At 41.0% G+C, this 19762-nt stretch overlaps 1 protein-coding gene across 1 annotated transcript in view; it reads left to right on the top strand.

The window, feature by feature from the left end:
* The window catches only part of LOC100712584 (disks large-associated protein 1), a gene marked incomplete at its 3' end in the record, with an annotated part of 114863 nt that extends 101802 nt beyond the window's left edge, over positions 1–13061 (top strand). The window contains exons 5-7 of the mRNA XM_025900418.1: positions 259–473; positions 11193–11388; positions 12782–13061. Of these exons, the coding sequence (XP_025756203.1) occupies positions 259–473; positions 11193–11388; positions 12782–13061 (691 nt within the window). The remainder of the gene's footprint in view (positions 1–258; positions 474–11192; positions 11389–12781) is intronic.
* Positions 13062–19762: the final 6701 nt, after the last annotated feature.

Genomic DNA, 19762 nt, shown 5'->3' with positions numbered 1-19762 from the left:
GAGAAATCTGTATGGATGATGTATGTTAGAGGGAGATATAAAAAGGAAATGCTAGCCATCAGTTTAGTACAACTGTGTTTTTGGTCAATATGTTTTGTTCTTTATTGTATTAAATGTTGTTCTGCATGCTAGCCTATTTCTAATTGGTTTCATGTACCATCAGGACAGTTTAGTTAGTCAGTGTAGCGGCTGGGACTTGAACAGAAGTGGAGCAGATCCCCCTAACACTATTCTTTGTCCTCTTGGTGTGGTCATCAGGTACCTCAGGATGAATGGAGCAGCTTCTCTCCTCTAGGAAAGGAAGATGACATCCCCTGTCGGAGGATGAGAAGCGGCAGCTATGTGAAAGCCATGGCTGAGGATGACAGCGGAGATTCTGATGGAAGTCCCAAACCCTCTCCCAAGATCCAAGCTCGGCGGGCCAGCTACCTGAAAGCCACACAGCCATCACTTACTGAGATGACCACTCTACAGTAAGCCCCTCCATTCCTCATTGGTTTATGGGTGACATACTATAAGAAACAGGAGGACCTGTACTTGCAAAGGCTTCCATTAGTAAGAGTTGCACTTAGTGAGAACAAGAAATCTTAGAATTTCCCCTGAAAATTAAGAACAAATTGTGGTAATGATAAAGCATCTTAACCCTTAAGGGAGCTTCGAAGGCAAGGGTGTCAAACTCCAGCTCTCGAGGGCCGGTGTGCTAAAACTTTTACGTGTTGTAACAGTTGCTGTTGTAATGCAGTGTATCACCACATGGCGGCGCCTTCTGTCTCATGACTGGTGTGTCACCCCGTTTTTGTTCTTCTTCGTACTCTCCTTGTAATGGATGCTCCCGTGTGTACGCAAACTAGTGTGCTCTTTAGTAATGTGTGGTAGAGGTGGCACTTTTATTTTTGATATTGTAAATAAATGAGTACTTTTGGAAAGTCAGAAGCTGTTGCTCATTCGCTATCCACCTGCACACCTCCGCGGCTGACTTCATCTCCACCGCACGTTACAGTGTGTCCCTGCTGCAACACACCTGAATAAAATTAGTAGGTCATTAGCAAAACTATAGAACTTGACTGCATGCTGAGGTGGCAATTCAGCCATTCGCTTACAATTACTTAAATTCACTTGAGTAGAGTTAGGGGTTGCCATTTAAAAGTTTCAGGACACCGGCCCTCGAGGACTGGAGTTTGACACCCCTGGCATAAGGTAAGGCAAACAAACAGACAAAAAATGTTAGGAGTGGTGAGGAGTATTTTTAAGCAGCTTAGGAGTTTCTTAAGTAGAGCTCAGGTTGCACCTATCAAGGATAGCATTTTATACCACATATGTGTCTATAATTTGTGATGGTTTTGCTAAACAATTGTTTCTCTACAAGGGCACACCTGTTCCAATCATTTAATCCAATAAAATACTTAGAAAACTCAAAATATGAAGTGTCTTGATGCATGCTCAACCATCCAGGTAAGGAAATCCCCAAAAGTTGATTCTGTTTATCTGGATGTAGCGTTTTCAGTGGGAGAAACGTCTCGTCACTCATCCAAGTGACTTCTTCTGTCTCAGCTGACAGCAGGTTTCCCCAACCTTTTAAACAACATATTTGCATAATGACTGAAACTCACACAACTGGCAAACAATGGGCTGTGAAGTGAACGTGGCATGTCTGTTATTGCCAGATGGGCTGGCCTGAGTATTTCAGTAATTGCTGATCTACTGGGATAGGGTTTACAAAGAATGATCCAATATTGAAACTATCCAGTGAGCAGGAATGTTTGGATGAAAATACTTGTTGATACCCCTCTCATGGCCTGTTCTTCCTCCTGCCATCTGTCCAGAGGTACAGGAGTATCAGCTGCAGAACCACCAGGATGCTGAAAGGGTTCTTTGCACAAGCCATGAGACTGATAAATGGACTGTGCCCCCTCCCCACCCACTCAGCTATTCACACAGCTATACTGTAATATCCACAAGCGGACTGTGATGCCCCCTATCTACACACACGCGCACACACACACACACACACACACATACATACACGTATACAATATACTCCCAGTGTTGGGAAGGTTACTTTTAAAATGTATTCCACTATAGATTACAGAATACATTCCCAAAATGTATTTTGTTCCATATTCCGTTTAGTTACTCAATGAGAGTAACATATTCTGAATACTTATTGGATTAGAATAGAATAGAATAAACCTTTATTATCCCACATATGAGAAAGTTCGGTGTTACAGAGTTCTTACAGCAAGGGAAAATAAAATATAAAAGGAAGACACTGGATTACTTAATATATTATCATGCTTTTTACAACTACATGAATGTACTATTGCTGTGTGATTTATTAATACCAACTAGATTTTTAAATCTTAATATAAAATGAGTAACAGTAGGGTGGACATTTGCATCACTGCACTTTTTGCAGTGATCTCGTATAGAAAACTATTTCTGTATCAGTAATATGTTTTCTTAGGCTGTTAATAATCATGTGAAACTGCACATGATTATTTGCAGCCAGCAGCTTGTTAATGCTCTCCATCAAGTCCAAAAACAGCATGTTAATATGTGAAGATCCTGAAGGCTGCTCCAAAAGTGATCAGATTATATTTTAAATATTTGTTCAATTCTCTTCCAAACCCCAGCTGTCTATTGTTTTGAGTGTTTACTAAAATAAAAATAAAAGTGTTCTAACATCTCACCTGTTTGTTTTTATTCAGGCATACATGTATACTATTTTTATTAAGAGAGAGATGAAGCTTGTGTTTCTGTCATGTAGTGATTGTGCTCAACTGTATGAAGCTTATTAGACATTAGGAAACAGATGATGACAGTGCCTAAATTATCTTTTTTTTTCTTAAAGAAATCTGCTACATCATTTTTCATGTCATCTGTCATTTTGTATTGCAAATCACAGTTAAATTAAGAGTGGATGGCAATAAAAACTCCGGAGCTGTGATGTCATCACATACACTGTCGATCTAATTGTAGAACGATCGCGCTGCGTTCTTGGGAAGTCCGCACTCCCGTGTGAACTTACAAAGTCCAGACTAGCGAGAACGCAAGTACGGACTCGCATACTTGAGTATTGAGAAACAGCCTAACAGTCTGCAGTTTATGCACTAACCTCAGCTAACACCAGCTAACAATGTTAGCTCGGTGGCCTGTAGCGTTCAGTAATAGTAATAAAAATCACACAGCAATATTACATCGAAGATACTGAAGTTTCGCCCATCCCATTCTTCTTATGAAGTGGTGTAGAAAATTCCAACTAAGAAATGCGTTCCTGCCTGTGCACTGCTGGCTCTGGGTCCATTGTGTAACTGACGCCACCAACATTAACTGGACGCTTACATTAGAGCCTTTATTGCGTGTTTTGTTTGTGTTTCTGGCAATCAGAATCAGAGAAACTCTATTAATCCCAGATGGAAATTGAGTAAAAAAAAAAAAAAATTTTTTAAAAAGGGCCATACTTGAACCCGGGCCAGCTGCTCTCAGCCATGCGTTATATGAATACATGCTCATCCCACACATGTATTCACCAAAATTGGAGAAGGCATAGAGAGGGGATAGCCTAACATATGAAACCGGAAATGACCGCCGTGTATTCTATTTATTTCAACAAAGTAACTGATTACCACTTATTTAAACGGTAACTGTAACGGAATACAGTTACTCATATTTTGTATTTTAAATATGTAACACCGGTATATGTATTCCGTTACTTCCCAACACTGTATACTCATTAGATATACACACTATTTGATTTAACTATCCCCTTCTGTGAAAGGACTGCTGCTACCTGTATGCTGAGTGTGACTATTTAGACTTGAGTTTGTTTTACAATTTAGATTTTATGTTATTTATTCCTATTTATTGTCACGATTTATTACTGCCTTTTTACAGCTCTTATTTTAAACTTTTTTTGTTTTAAAAAAAAGAGGCTGGTGAGAAACAGTATTTCGTTTCAGCCTGGGTTACACTATACCATACGAAATGACAATACACTTCTTGAACTTGAGGTCGAAGAATAATGGACAGACCGCTTTGAGCAGTTTGGAAGGAAACAGGAACTCAAATTTCCACTTATACCAAGTATGCAGAAGAGCATCTCTGGAGCCATATGCTGAACCTTGTAGCCGATGGGCTCCAGCAGCAGAGGACCACACTGGGTGCCACTGTCTGCTGAGAACAGGTCTAACGAGTCTACAGTGTACCCATCTTCTGATGGCCCAAATGCTCAAATAATCTTGAACTGGTTTCTTCAACATAACAATGAGTTCATTGCAATCAGATGGCCTCCACAATCACCAGATCTCTGTCCAGTGGAACACGTTTGGTATGTTGTGTTTGATTGTGATGTGACTCACATCATAAATGCGAAGCTAACAAATCTTCAGTGAATGCATGATGCTGTCACGTCAGCATGGACTAAAATTTTAGAATAATGTTTCCTGCACCTCAATGAATCTGTGCCATGAAGACTTAAGGCATTCGTGAAGGCAGCAGGAGGCTCAACCTAGTGCTGACAAGGTGTTTATATTTGGTTGACTGTAAAGGCAAAGTTTGCTTTGTTAAGACAAAGTTTAATGTAGTGTATGGGCTCTCAATCTTTTACTTTTATTTGTGAACCTGTATATATTTTTATTGCAGCATTGCCTTGAAGGCACATAAAACTAAAACTACATTGTGATAGACTCTGGGTCCTTCAGTAACTGCTGCTGTTGATTAATGACTGTGCACACTTGTTACTCCTTCTCGTTAGCAGGAGGGGGTAATGCAACAACTCCAATAAGTCGGTGCAAGTGTTTTAGCAGATTAGAGTTTTAATGGTTAATTTCTCAAAAAACAGTGTTTCAAAGCCATACAACAATGTGGGGGAGAACGGGACCATTAGGTTGTGCCAAAGAAAAACACCAAAAAGACAAAACCAGAACCTAGCTGAGCTTTACTCTAAGAGGAAAACACATCTATATAATATATTCAAATCAAATCCTAATCCTCAATTCACAAAATAAGCTCAAACATTACATGGGTGGAACCAACCTACTTACTTAGTACTTACAGAAAACAACCTACGTGAGGAAATGCACAGTGTCCCCCAGACTTACCTACTCCTCTTACTCCCACCACAAACTTTACACAAACAAATGATATAGAATAGAATAGAATTAGAATAGAATTCAACTTTATTGTCATTGCACATGCACAGGTACAGGGCAATGAAATGCAGTTTGCATCCATCCAGAAGTGCTTTAGCCATGATATAGATATATTACAATATATATTAGCAATAATATAGATATGTAAGTATATTACAGAAATGGGTCTATTATGGTATGTTATAATGTACACGGTATGAAGTATGTTATGAATATGCTATAACTATAAGTATGTACAGGCTGTAGTGAGTACAAGCTATGTACAGGCTATGAACAGGATATAAATATGAAAAAAACTATACAGAATATGAAATAAAAAACTATACAGAAATATGAGATATACAGTTATACAGAAATGTGAACTATGCAAGTTATAAACAGTTGTAGGATTAACAATTATTGTATGTACAGAATGATTATTTACACAGAACTATACAGTAGTGCAGTTAAGATAAGTGAGATATGTGGATAATTTCTACAGAGGCTATATAAAGTGCTAGTTGTTGTGAGTGGTGGTTCAGTCCATGTTATTATTGTGTGTTTGAGGGTACAGTTGTCCATTGTGTGTGGGTGTGTGTATGTTCAGTCCATGAGTTTAACGTGGGTCAGATGTCAGGAGGCAGAGTTCAGGAGTCTGACAGCTGTGGGGAAGAAGCTGTTCCGGTACCTGGTGGTCTTAGTCCGGAGGCTCCTGTAGCGCCTCCCAGAGGGCAGGAGGGTGAAGAGTCTATGTGATGGGTGACTGGGGTCTTTGATGATTTTCCCAGCCCTTTTCAGACACCGCTTCCTGTAGATGTCCTTTATGGCAGGAAGTGGTGCTCCGGCGATGCGCTGGGCAGTTTTCACGACCCTCTGCAACGCCTTCCGGTCCGAGGCAGAGCAGTTCCCGTACCAGACTGTTATACAGTTGGTCAGGATGCTCTCGATGGTGCAGCGATAGAAGTTCACCAGGATGTCTGAGGACAGGTGGTTCTTCCTCAGAGTCCTCAAGAAGAAGAGGCGCTGGTGAGCCTTCTTGACCAGCTTGGAGCAGTTGGTCGTCCAGATGAGATCCTCGGAGATGTGGACTCCCAGGAACTTGAAGCTGTTCACACGCTCCACAGCCGTCCCCTTAATGTGGATGGGTGGATGTGGGTCAGCATTCCTCCTGTAGTCCACGATGAGCTCCTTAGTCTTCTCGGTGTTAAGCAGCAGGTTGTTTGTGTCACACCACTCAGCCAGATGATCCACCTCCTCCCTGTAGGCGGTCTCATCGTTGTCACTGATGAGGCCAATCACCGTGGTGTCATCTGCAAACTTAATGATGGTGTTGAAACTATCAGCAGGTCTGCAGTCGTGGGTGAAGAGGGAGTAGAGGAAAGGGCTCATCACACAGCCTTGTGGTACACCGGTGTTCATTGTGATTGTAAATGAGCAGCGGTTATCCAGCCGGACATGCTGGGGGCGGTTGGTCAGGAAGTCCAGTAACCATTTGCAGATGAGGGAACTGATGCCCAGGTCTGTCAGTTTCCTGATGAGTTGTGAGGGGCGGATTGTATTGAACGCTGAACTGAAGTCTATAAACAGCATTCTGGCGTAGGTGTTGTTGTTGTCCAGGTGTGAGAGGACAGAGTGCAGTGCGATGGAGACTGCATCCTCTGTGCTCCTGTTCTGGCGGTATGCGAATTGGTGGGGGTCCAGGGTGGGGGGGAGACAGGATTTGAAGTGTGCTAAGACCAGCTGCTCTAAGCACTTAGTGATGATGGGGGTGAGTGCTACTGGGCGGTAGTCATTGAGGCTAGATGGGTTGGAGTTTTTGGGTATCGGGACGATGGAGGTGGATTTGAAGCAGGCCGGTACCACAGCGTGGGCCAAGGACAGATTGAATATGTCAGTGAGCACTCCTGCAAGCTCCCCAGAACATGCTCTGAGAACACGCCCGGGGATGCCATCAGGACCTGCAGCCTTGTGGACATTGATCCTGCTCAGCACCGCTCCTACATCGGTGGGGGAGAGAGTCAGAGGTTGGTGGTCTGGCGTCGTGTCTGTTTTGGTTGTGGTTGTGGGGTTCCCTCGCTCAAAACGAGCATAAAAGTTGTTGAGCTGGTTGAGGAAGGAGGCATCAGAGGATGTGGGGGAGGGTTTGGTGGTCCTGTAGTCTGTAACGGTCTGGAGACCTTGCCACATGCGTCGGGGGTTGGAGTTGGAGAACTGTTCTTCTACCTTCTTTTTGTAATGGTGTTTGGCTTTTTTGATGCCCTTCTTTAGATTAGCCCTGGCTGTACTGTAGGCGTGTGCATCTCCTGACCTAAAGGCGGTGTTGCGGGCCTTCAGGAGGAGACGAACATCCCGGTTCATCCAAGGCTTCTGGTTGGGGTACATGGTGATCCGTTTCTCGGTGGTGACACTGTCTGTGGTTTTGGAGATGTAATCCAGTACAGATGAGGCATACTGGTCCAGGTCTGTGTGAGTGAACATATTCCAGTCTGTGTTTTTAAATCTGTCCTGGAGCACTGCGTCTGTCCCCTCTGGCCACACTTTAATTGTCCTCACAGCAGGTTTCACACGTTGGATGAGTGGTGAATACCTAGGTGTGAGGAACAGGGAGAGATGGTCCGATTGTCCAATGTGGGGGAGGGGTGTTGCTTTGTAGGCTCCAGCCAAGTTGGAATAAACATGGTCTAAAGTCTTGTCTCCTCTGGTGTGGCAGGAGACATGTTGGTGGAATCTGGGGAGGACTGTCTTTAAGTTGGTGTGGTTGAAGTCGCCAGCAACAATAAAAGCAGCCTCGGGGTGTTTATTCTGGTGTTTGTTAATGGCTGCAGAAAGTTCTTTCATGGCCAACCTAGCATTAGCGTCAGGGGGGATATACACTGCAGTGAGTATGATCGAAGTGAGTTCTCTGGGGAGATAATAAGGTCTGCATTTGACCATTAAAAACTCCGCATTAGGTGAGCAGTGACTCTCAGTAGTAGTGGAGTTCATGCACCAAGCATTGTTAATATAAATGCACAAACCTCCACCTCTGGTCTTGCCGGAGTCATCTGCTAGCCTGTCGGCTCGGTGTGTATGGCGTCCTGCTAACTCGATAGCATTGTCCGGGCAGCTGTTGTTCAACCATGTTTCGGTGAAAAACATGACATTTGAGTCCATAATCCATCTGTTGTTAGTGATGGAGAGCCGTATCTCATCCATTTTGTTTGCCAGAGAACGGACATTGGCGAGGAAAATACTGGGTAAAGGCAACCGGTGTGGTGTGGTGTTAGCTTTAGCTTAGCCCGTAGCCCTCCGCGCCTACCTCACTTTTGTTTACGTTCTCGGCGCCGTCTGCGTGCACTTCCGCCCGGCCGGGGAGAGTGGGCAGCCTCCAGTGTTCTGGAGATCTCTGGGATGAGTCGGAGATCGGCGATAAGACTGTTGGGGTTATGAGTCCAGATGTCCAGAAGCTCTTGTCTGCCGTAGGTCAGCAACGCACAGCAATTCTGGATGAATAATCCGGTTAAAAGTAGATAAAAAACCGCTAAATAGCAGATTCTGGAGAGACACTGAGCCTCGCGTTGTTCACGCACCGCCATCTTGGTCCAAATGATATGCACCAGAGCAGCTCAACACATGTGCCAAACAATCCTAAGCGAGGAGGAGGAAAGAGTCGCCTCTAGCCACAGGTGAGTTTCCTTTTATAAGGGTGTGCTCACTCCTGGTTGGACCATTCAAAGCCTCCTCCCTCCAATTAGCTGGAGATTCCCAAATTGACACCAGCCTGCAGTCTGTGTGCCTAGGGAAATGGCAAGCAACATGAGAGGGAGAAACAGACGTCTGCAGACACGTAACAGTACTTATCAGGTTTAATAACAACAGGACAGGTAATCTAGTTCCATTATATTGATACTTATTAATGGTTATTAGCTGTTAACGCACACCTTTTGAGGAGTCACAAGTGCATTATTATCTATTATCTATTGCTTATTCCAGGGACCTTAATATAAAACATTGCCAATCACGGAATAACCCTGTATTCGTGGCTGTTATTTATAATCTGCACGTTTAGTCAAGAACTTGTGCCAGATGTACTTTTTCACACAGGAGAAATGAGCTTCACTGCATCTTTGTGGATCTAGAGAAAGGATATGATAGGGTGCCAAGAGAGGAACTGTGGTACTGCATGAAGAAGTCAGGAGTGGCAGAGAAGTATGTGATGGTGGTGCAGCGCATGTATGAGGAGAGAGAGACAGTGGTAATATATGTGGTAAGAGTGACAGACGGTGGGGGTGGAGGGTGGGATTACATCAGGGACCAGCTCTGAGTCCCTGCTTGTTTGCAGTACTGAAGGACAGGCTGACAGATGAGGTCAGACAGGACTCTTTGTAGGCTATGATGTATGCAGATGACACTGTGATCAGTATTAAGAGTAGTGGCCAGGTGGAGAAGAGCCTGCAGAGGTGGAGGCATGCTCTGGAGAGAAGAGAAATGAAAGCCAGAAGAAGCAAGACAAAATCTGTGTGTGAATGGGAGGGAAAGAAGGTGGTGGAGGTGGATGAGTTTTAATGGATGATCTGATATCGTCGTGTTGGTGTTGTTCCCAGATCATCATGAAAATGTTGTTCCAGGTTCAACATTGCAAGTGACCAATCACATTGTTGTGACGTTATTCTTTTGCACGCCAAGCCATTCGTGCATTTATGAAATTCCAATTTTGCAAGGACAATATCAATTCTGCTTACCGTTTATTAAAGGGTTAGGGTTAGGATTAGGGTCAGGGTCCGTTGATCGGTGGACACAGGCGGTTTCTCGCAGCTTAAGTACAGTTTTTTGTTTTACGGCGGTTTTTCCCGAAGTCGCAAAAGTATGACGTCACAACATTCTGATTGGTCACTTGCAATGTTGATCCTGGAACAACATTTAGTATGATGATCTGGGAACAACACCAACACGACGATTTCAGATCGTGCAGTTTTAATACCTCGCGTAACCATCCTTAGCAACAGACAGTGCACAAGAGGGTTGAAGAAGAGAATGTAGGAAGGGTGGAGTGGTTGAAGATGAGTGTCAGGAGTATTTGTGACAGAAGGATAGCAGCAAGAGTGAACGGGAGGGTTCACAAAATGGCAGTGAGACCATGTATGATGTATGGTTTGGAGATGGTGGTGCTCACAAAAAGACAGGAGGCTAAGCTGGAGGTGGCAGATGTGAAGGTGTTGAAGTTTTCATTGGGAATGAGCAGAATGGATAGGGTTAGCTTAGGTTGACTGGCTTGGAGGGAAAGTTAGAGAGTCAAGGCTGCGATGGTTTGAAAGTACGCTGAGAAGGGATAGTTGATAAAAATGCTGAAAATGGAGCTGCTAGGCAGGAGTCAAAGACGGAGACCACACAGATTCACGGATGCAGTGAAGGAGGACATGCAGAGGGTTGGTTTGACAGAAGAGGACGTTAGGGATGGGTGAGATGGAGGCAGATGATCCGCCAAAGCCATGTCTAAAGGGAGTGGCACGATGGTGGTTTAGACAATGAACGATTATTCCAAGGTGGTTTGAGATATTTATTCACGCATACGTCTTATCTTTCCCATGCTACAGAGTCAGACAAAGACACAGCTTCTCTACCTTCACATTTATACCTGTTGTTTCTCCGCATCTGATACCACATATGGTTATGTTTAAGAGAGCCTCCTCTTGCTGGGGGTCTCCTGACCTCGACCTCCCTCAGACCTGCTGTCACCATTCCAGAAATATTCCAAGTCGCAGGGTCCACATATGTCTCATATGCTCCCCTATCCTAATCTTGACATGTGTACCTTAGGCTCAGTTCTATTTACAGAAAAGAGCACCATTTGTTAAGCCCGTAAACATGGCCAAAGACAGAAGTTTGTTATGTGTCCATCGGTATGTGCTTGTCTCTCGTATGTGTCTCTATAAGGCCCGTGTCTATATTGTGTGTTTGTATGCTCACACTTATATGAGGTTATCTGTGTACATAGGTGTGTGTATCTAGTGTAGTTGGTGAAAGGAAAAAAGTCAACCTATAACAGTCAGACATTGTATATAACACCTGTGTTTCCTCTGGCAGGATTTCAGCTGAGCACTCCCCCAAACTGCAGATCAGGAGCCACAGTTACCTGCGTGCGGTGAGTGAGGTTTCAATCAATAGAAGCCTGGACACCCTGGACCCCAAAACCCTCCTCGACCCCAAATCACTGCTGTCCTCACCCCAATACCGCTCACGCAATGAAAGCTACATGAGAGCCATGAGCACCATCAGTCAGGTTGGTTGCCATCACTGCTGTTTTTATATTTACTGTATGCCCTATTCAGTCATTTCACCATAGCTAGGAAACAGTTTTGATGTTAAACCTTCAAAGATGAATCTTTGAAGGTTGACGCCGTCCTAATTCCATTACTGTATACTATTGGAGTGTCCTAGAATCTCACTGTTGCTGTTACAAACACCACATTATGGACACATGGACATATTTTTCCACTGGCTGACATGACTTTTCATAGGTTCAAAAGTTCTCTTGAGCAATAGTTCTTCAGGCCTTCTGGAGATCTTTTAATGTTTATCATTGGACATTGTCTGCTTTTTCACTCATTTATAGTCAAATAGTTCAAACAAAACAAGGCACCTAACCCAAGAGATGAACCGATGTTTTGTCTAAACACAACAGAAAACTTAGCAAAGAATCTGTGTTTTTGTATCATTAGGCACTTGGTGTCAAGACTGGCTATATGGCCGGCAGGAGTAGGACCCAAATGCAGGACTTGAAATGAGAGTGTGAAAAAGTACCAGCACCAGATGATCCATGTTTTATTTCCCCTTGCAGTTGGTGCACACATGCTTGCACGCACACACGTGCGCACACATAAATGTCTTTCACGTTGCTTCCATTGTTTCCTTTTCAGCATACTTCAGCCTGCTGTTTCTGTTCTGCAACTCTCCTCTGCTTCTGGTTCACATCTTCACAAAAGTTAGCAAACTGCCATTTCCCACCAAGAGTCATGCTCATAGTTTGCAAACTGTATATCACGTTAAGGATCTAATACCCTAAATTTTCTTTAGAGCCCCATCGTTAAACCTAGAAGGGGTATCTTTTGCCATGCATGTCAAATGCACCATATGGTGGGAAGATTCCCTACCCAGTGGTAGCATGTGGTAAAAGACCCATTGCTCCACAAGCAATGGTGATCACAGTCATCATTATGTCCTAAACCCACACCTAACCTCCCAGAGGTTAGGTGTTTTCCTTTAGAGGAAAGGAAAACAGATTTTTTTTTTTTATTGCTATAGTTTTTATGTAAATCGGTTAACATGGTTATTTTGGTTTTTGTGATTTACTAGTTTAAGACTTTAGACTAGGTTATGGTTGGGTTCATCACAAGTGATGACTTAGATCTCATCATGGTTAAACAGTAATGGTGTTAAACATCCAATGAATCATTGCACCTGTGGCAACTGTTCCAGTGATTGCACTGCCTTTTAAAAATGGCAGCAAATAAACTTTGTCCAGCAGGATCAAAAATACTACCCTAAACCATGCGATACTTTAATAATTTCAGTGATTTGAAATTGATTTGTATTGAGGTTTCCTCATTGTCCTCTAAATCTAAAATCTAAATTATTCCCTTTGTTTGTCCTTTTCTTCATTTGATTTCCATCAGCTGAGTGAGGTGGAAGTAAATGGGCAGATTGAGCAGGTGTGTGAGCAGGTCTACAGTGAGATGCAGTCTCAGGCCATGGAGGCTGCCATGGACAGCATGGACACCATGGACACACTGCCTATGCCGGGATGCTTCCGGATGCGGAGCCACAGCTATGTAAGAGCGATTGACCAGGGCTGTGGGGAGGAGGAAGGAGAAGGAGGGAGACCACTGCTTCTGTTACCATCCTCCCCACCACGTACATCTGCAACTACCGTCAGGACCATCCAGAGCAGCACAGGTAGGGAATGGATGTCCAGTCACTATGTTTCTGTGAATGTGTGTTTTGTTGGGTTTTTTTAAAAACTTTTTTTTCCATACCAGGGACCACTGGGAGAAAAACCTTTAGTCCTTGGCTTTGAGTCTTTATGTTAATGAAAAAGTGTGAATCTCTTTGTACTGTTTGGTGAAATCTGTTGTGAGATGATTTAATCACCTCAAATGCCACTGAAGAGTACATATCACTCATAAAAGGAAAATTGATGCTGAAGAATTGCTTTTAGGTCAGTGGTGTCTTGTGGTGAAGCTTTGAAGTGCATCACTGAGGTGTTTGACCAAGGTAATATATTTTCCCATTTTCACAAAAATCTTGGCTTGGAGGAACCTAGAGAGAATTTTGTGCAGTGTTGAAAATTGTTCTGCATTGCTGTCGAAGCGTCACACAATTTACTTAGTGTTATTTTTTTTTGTTTTTTTTATCACAAAAATATAAAAGATTTTGATTTCAAGACTGGTAGAAAAAAAATAGCTAATAGGATTTCTTTTGTAATTATGTGTGCCTATGCCAAGAGGCACACATATTACTATTCGTCGGATTTATTATTCTTATTGTGTGGATGCCCTAAAAGGGCTTCCACACTATTGAGTTCCTGTTTCTCTTTATTGTGTGGATGCCCTAAAGGGCTTCCACACTATTGAGTTCCTGTTTCTCTTTATTCTTTATACTTTATTCTTCAAGTTGCTCCGTTCTTTGCCGCTTAACTACTACTTCAGTTTTCAGCCGATTTTCTCCGTTCAAACTCTAAACTGTTCTGCTCTTTCTGCTAATTCCTGCTATGACTTTTGGTGTTTATTACTGTTATACTTTTTAAAATATTACACTTTTTTCCTTTAATTTGTCCCATTGAAATGAATGGGAAACTTCCACAATTTTGTGCAATTAACTCAGAGTGAGTGCTGGTCCATTCTGAATTTTCTCTTCATGTCTAAACAACTTCTTGCTACTCACTCAATTTCCACTCAACTCCCACAAATTATACATCAAAACGTAGGTATTTTTGCTGGCTTTCAGACAATGTCACTATCTTTATTGTGAGGTTTACCGTTTTTTCGCAATTTGCCTCGAAGTGACACAAGGTCTCAATACTCCCCATTCAAAGTCTATGGGGAGTTTGTGAAATTCAGAGCTGAAATTCTGAAACGGGAGGCATTTTCAAATCGCCATATCTCTTTAACAAAGCAAAGTTAGGACATGAGGCTTGTGCCAATATATCTTCAGACACTGCTGACACTCACAGTGGAAGCAGTTTTTACAATTATCTTACCGTTGAGCAATGAATTACGTTTGTTTGAGGGGTGGAAATCTGTCCTCCTCTCAGTTTTCAAACTCCGAAAATGAAGCCGTTTCTTCTCTCGTCATATCTCCGCGACGGAGGTAGAACGAGCTATGAAAATCGCAGTCAAAGTACACCAAAGTCCGCTGATTCACCCAGTACAAGAATTATGCTGCTAGCCCTCCTAGTTTTTGAGTTACACGACGTTTTGTAACTCCAAAAAACGGCGTTTTTTGCCTCTCACCGCGATCTATTTTCTGACTGCCCAAGTATCTGTCTTTCAGACCGCCGCCCCCTTTCCAGGTGGCGCAATCAGTAATGACACGGCTCTGCAGCTCAAAGGTCGTGGGTTCAATCCCACCTTGCTCCACGTTTTTTTTTTTTCACTACAAATTTATACACTATCACAGACCTGTAATTTATATTGCTAATTTATTACAATTCTTCAAAGTTTTATGATTTTAGCAGCTTTTCTAATATGGACCTCAGATTCTTGTTAACGCTCATGGCAGAAACAAGTACACAGCCTGATGAAGCAGACTGAGGCAGTACCTCTGATTGGTGAATTTGAGCAGAACCAGGTTGTTCTTTCATTTCATTTCTTTATTTATTTCACACATGGTTCAACAGTGTTTCTTTTTCTACATACAGAACCTTCTGCCTCTCTTCAGCAGAAATTCTGCTGATTGAACTCTTTTCTGCAAAATTTTCAGCCTTTTGACTTCTTCTCAGCACAGTTCTCAGCAGCTTCTGCTCATTTAGCAAAATTGTCAGTTGCTCCATCTCTTGTTTTTGTGAGAATGAGTTTGGTTCAGTGAGATGAGCAGCTGCCTTGAGACCAGAAGGGCCAGGTTCAAATCCCGGTCATGGCAAAACCTGTTTTCAGTTTTCTCTTTTGTTCTGCCTCTTTTCTGCAGCTATTCTGCTGATTTACCTCTTTTCTGCAAAATTTTCAGCCTTTTCACCTCTTCTCAGCACAATTCTCAGCAGCTTCTGCTCATTTTAGCAGAATTGTCGGTCTCTCCTCCTCTTTTTTGAGAGAGTGAGTTTAGCTCAGTGAGATGAGGAGCTGCCTTAAGACCAACAGGGCCAGGTTCGAATCCTGCTGAGGGTGACATGTTTTTTTTCACCACCATGAAACTTTTTGCAACTTTTCGTCTCTTTCAGCTTTTCAGCAGACAGCTTCAGCGTTAAGGCATCCACACAGCATTTTCGCAGGAAATGCAAATTTTTCTAGTTCTTTATTATACTTTATTCTGGTTGCTTCCGTACGTTTTTTGCCGCTTAACTACTGCTTCAGTTTTCAGCCGATTTTCACCGTTCAAACTCTATACTGTTCTGCTCTTTCTGCTGACGTAGGCTATGACTTTTGGTGTTTATTACTGTTATACTTTTTAAAGTATTACACTTTTTTCCTTTAATTTGTCCCATTGAAATGAATGGAAATCTTCAGAAATTCTCCTAAAACTTGCTTGTTTTTGAAACTTAACTACTTTGTCATACTTTCACCCAGAAACTCCATTCAAACTTTAAAATGTTCTCAGATTATTGGGCTATTCCTGTCTGATTCAGCTTTTTCAGATCTTCTACCGTTTTAATTTTATACCTCTTTAAGTTTTCAGTTGCAAAATTGTGATTTTTCAGAAAATACATGCGTTGTTATGGTTGCTATGCAATTAACTCAGAGTGTGCACTTGTCCTTTCTGAATTTTCTCTTCATGTCTGAACAACTTCTTGCTACTCGCTCAATTTCCACTCAACCCCCACAAATTATACATCAAAACGTAGGTATTTTTGCTGGCTTTCAGAAAATGTCACTATCATTCTTGTGGGACTTACAGATTTTTTGCAAATCTCCTCAGAGTAACACAAAGTCTCAAAACTCTCCATAGAAACTCAATGGAGAGTTTCTTCAAAATCAGCGCTGGAATTTTCTAATGAGAGGCATTTTCAAATCATCATATCTCCTTAACGAAACAAAGTTGAGACATGAGGCTTGTGCAAATATATCTTCAGACACTCCTGATGCTCACAATTCAAGAAGTTTTTTCTCACCTATTACCGTTCTGAGATGAGTTACACTTGTTTGAGGGTAGGAAATTCGTCATTCGCTCAGATCTGTTCAGATTTCAAACTCTGGAAATGAGGCACTTTTTTCTCTCGTCATATCTTTTTGATGGATTTCCACAGAGACCTGAAAATTTCCATGACTGTTCACCAAAGCCTGCTGTTTCTTACGGTGAAAGAATGAATTTGATGCTCCATATAGATTTAGAGTTACAAAACGTTGTTTGAGGGCAAGTCAAGGCAGTTTTGCTTTGCCTCTACTCAGTTACAGTGTATTACAAGTCATATATCTTCAATAATTTATATTTTATCTCTGAATTACGAAGACCTGCAGATTTCCCCATCTCTTCTGAACAAAACGGTGTCAGAATGAGCATTCTAGCCCCTACGGTTAGGAAATTATGGCCATTTGTTCGAGGGGAGTCCTGAATGTGAGAAATACACTGAAGAAGACTCATACTTCTCTCTGTGTCTGTGTGTGTAAGGGCTGATTACAGCAGGTGCAGCCAATTTAACTGACCTAGATATACCAAGCCCAGACTCTTAACAGCCACTGTTCCCTTTAGGCTCTGTGTATGTGTGTGTGTATCAATATTTCTCCCATGTTAAAGTATTACTCCTCCATAATAGTATTTCTGCTAAATCAAAGTACTTCTACTACATCTTAGTACTTCTGCTCAATCATAGTATTTCTGGGTAATCATAGTATTTTTGCCAATTCATGGTATTTGTGCCAAATCATGGTTTTTGTGTCAAATCATGACATTTCTGATATGTTATAGTATTACTAGTAGGTGGAGGTATTTCTGTTATGTTATAGTATATGTGCTGAATATAGTATATCTGCCAAATCATAGTATTTATCCCAAATCATAGTATTTATGCAAAATAGCAGTATTTCTGCTAAAAAGCAGAAATAGTACCTTTTAGCAGAAATTTCTGTCAAAACATATTATTTATGTTAAAACATAGTATTTCTGCTAAATCATAGTATTTGTGCCAAATCATAGTATTTGTACCCAATCATAGTATTTCTGCCATATCATTGTATTTGTGCCAAATCATGGTATTTTTTTGCCAAATCATGTTATTTGTGCCCAATTAAAATTTCTGTTATGTTATAGTATTACTACTAAGTCATAGAATTTCTGTTATGTTATAGTATATCTGCTGATTATAGTATATGTGCCAAATCATAGTATTTATAGCAAATCATAGTATTTGTGCCCAAACATAGTATTTCTTGCCAAATTGTAGTATTTGTGCAAAAACATACCATGTCTGCTAAATCACAGTATATCTGTTATGTTATAGTATTACTACTAAGGCATAGTATTTCTACCTAATCATGGTATTCCTTCAAAATCATAGTATTACTGCAATTTCATAGTATTTGAGCAAAATCGTAGTATATGTGCAAAAACATACTATGTCTGCTAAATCACAGTATATCTGTTATGTTAAAGTATTACTAGTAAGTCACAGTATTTCTGCCAATTCGTAGTATTTGTACTAAATCATGGTACTTGTGCCAAATCTTAGTATTTTTTGCAAATCATAGTATTTGAATCAAAACATAGTAGTATTTGTACGAAGTCATAGTATTTCTTCTAAATCATAGTATTTCAATCAAATCTCAGTAGTTGTGCTGAAACGCAGTATTATTGCCAAATCCTAGTATTTGTACTGAAACATAGTATTTGTGCCAATAAGAGTATTTGTACTAAATCATAGTACTTGTGCCAAATCATAGTATTTCTGCCACATTGTGCTAGTTGTGCAAAAACATAGACTGTCTGCAAAATCATAGTATATCTGTTATGTTACAGTATTACTACTAAGGCATAGTATTTCTACCAAATCATAGTATTCCTTCAAAACCATAGTATTACTGCAATTTCATAGTATTTGAGCGAAATCGTAGCATATGTCCAAAAACATACTATGTCTTCAACATCACAGTATATCTGTTATGTTATAGTATTACTACTAAGTCACAGTATTTCTGCCAATTCGTAGTATTTGTACTAAATCATACTACTCGTGCCAAATCATAGTATTCAAATCAAAATATAGTATTTGTACCAAAGCATTGTATTTGTACAAAGTACAGTATTTCTGCCAAATCATAGAATTACTGCAATTTCATAGTATTTTGAGGAATCCCTTTTGTTATAGTATTACTTCTAAGTCATAGTATTTCTGCTTTGTCATAGTATTTGTACTGAAACATAGTATTTCTGATAAATCATAGTATTACTGCTATTTCATAGGATTTGAGTGAAATTACAGTGTTTCTGCAAAAACATTATATTTCTGCTAAATCGTAGTATTTCTCTCATCTTAAAGTACTCAATTATAGTATTTGTGCCAAAGTTTAGTATTTCTGCCAAATCATATTATCTCTGCTAAATCATAGTGTCTGCCAAATCATAGTATTTCTGCCAAATTATGGGATTTTGCCAAAACATGGTACTTGTGCCAAATTATAGTATTTGTGCCCAATTAATATTTCTGTTATGTTATAGTATTACTACTAAGTCGCAGAATTTCTGTTATGTTCTGCCAAATCATAGTATTACGGCTATTTCAAAGTATTTGAGTGAAATTGCAGTGTTTCTGCAAAACATTGTATTTCTGCTAAATCATAGTATTTCTGTTATCTTAAAGTACTTGCACTCAATTATAGTATTTGTGCCAAAACATAGTATTGCTGCTATATCATAGTATTTGAGCCAAATCATAGTATATGTCCTAAAACATAGTATTTCTGCCAAATCATAGTATTTGTCCTAAAGCATAGTATTTCAACAAAATCACAGTACTTCTGCTATGTTATAGTATTTGTGCTTGTAGAAAAACCTGTGTTATTTGAGCTACATTACCCAGCAGCCTCTGAGCAGTGAGGGAATTCATGGGACTTCTGAGCTAGATGGTCTTCCTTCGTTCCTGTGCTAACGATTGAGGAGAGAGCTGCTGGGAAGGGGAGCAAATAGCCCATAATGTATTTGTTGGGGATGGTGTGTGTCACATAAACGTGAGTTAATGTTCCATGCTTAAGATGTTTACCCTGCTACTTGTGTGTATTGGTTTTAGTTACCTTTAGCGTATGTGCTAGTTAGCGATAGCTATGGCAGCCCAGTTATTTTATTGTTTTAGGCTTGTTCCTGCTTTGTTTGTTCCCCCTACAAATTTATGTGAATTTGTACACTGTAATATCGCTGTATTACGTAGTGGCTAAGTAGGAGGCTGACTGTTACTAAGTGCATCAGTGTACATAGGTCATCTCTTGTGTTGGAGTGCCCTCTTGTGGCGCCTTTTG

This window comes from Oreochromis niloticus, linkage group LG18 (genome assembly GCF_001858045.2).
Source record: "Oreochromis niloticus isolate F11D_XX linkage group LG18, O_niloticus_UMD_NMBU, whole genome shotgun sequence".
Lineage (NCBI taxonomy): Eukaryota > Metazoa > Chordata > Actinopteri > Cichliformes > Cichlidae > Oreochromis > Oreochromis niloticus.
The sequence above is the reverse complement of the archived record's forward strand: the minus strand, read 5'-3'. Positions and strand labels throughout refer to the sequence as shown.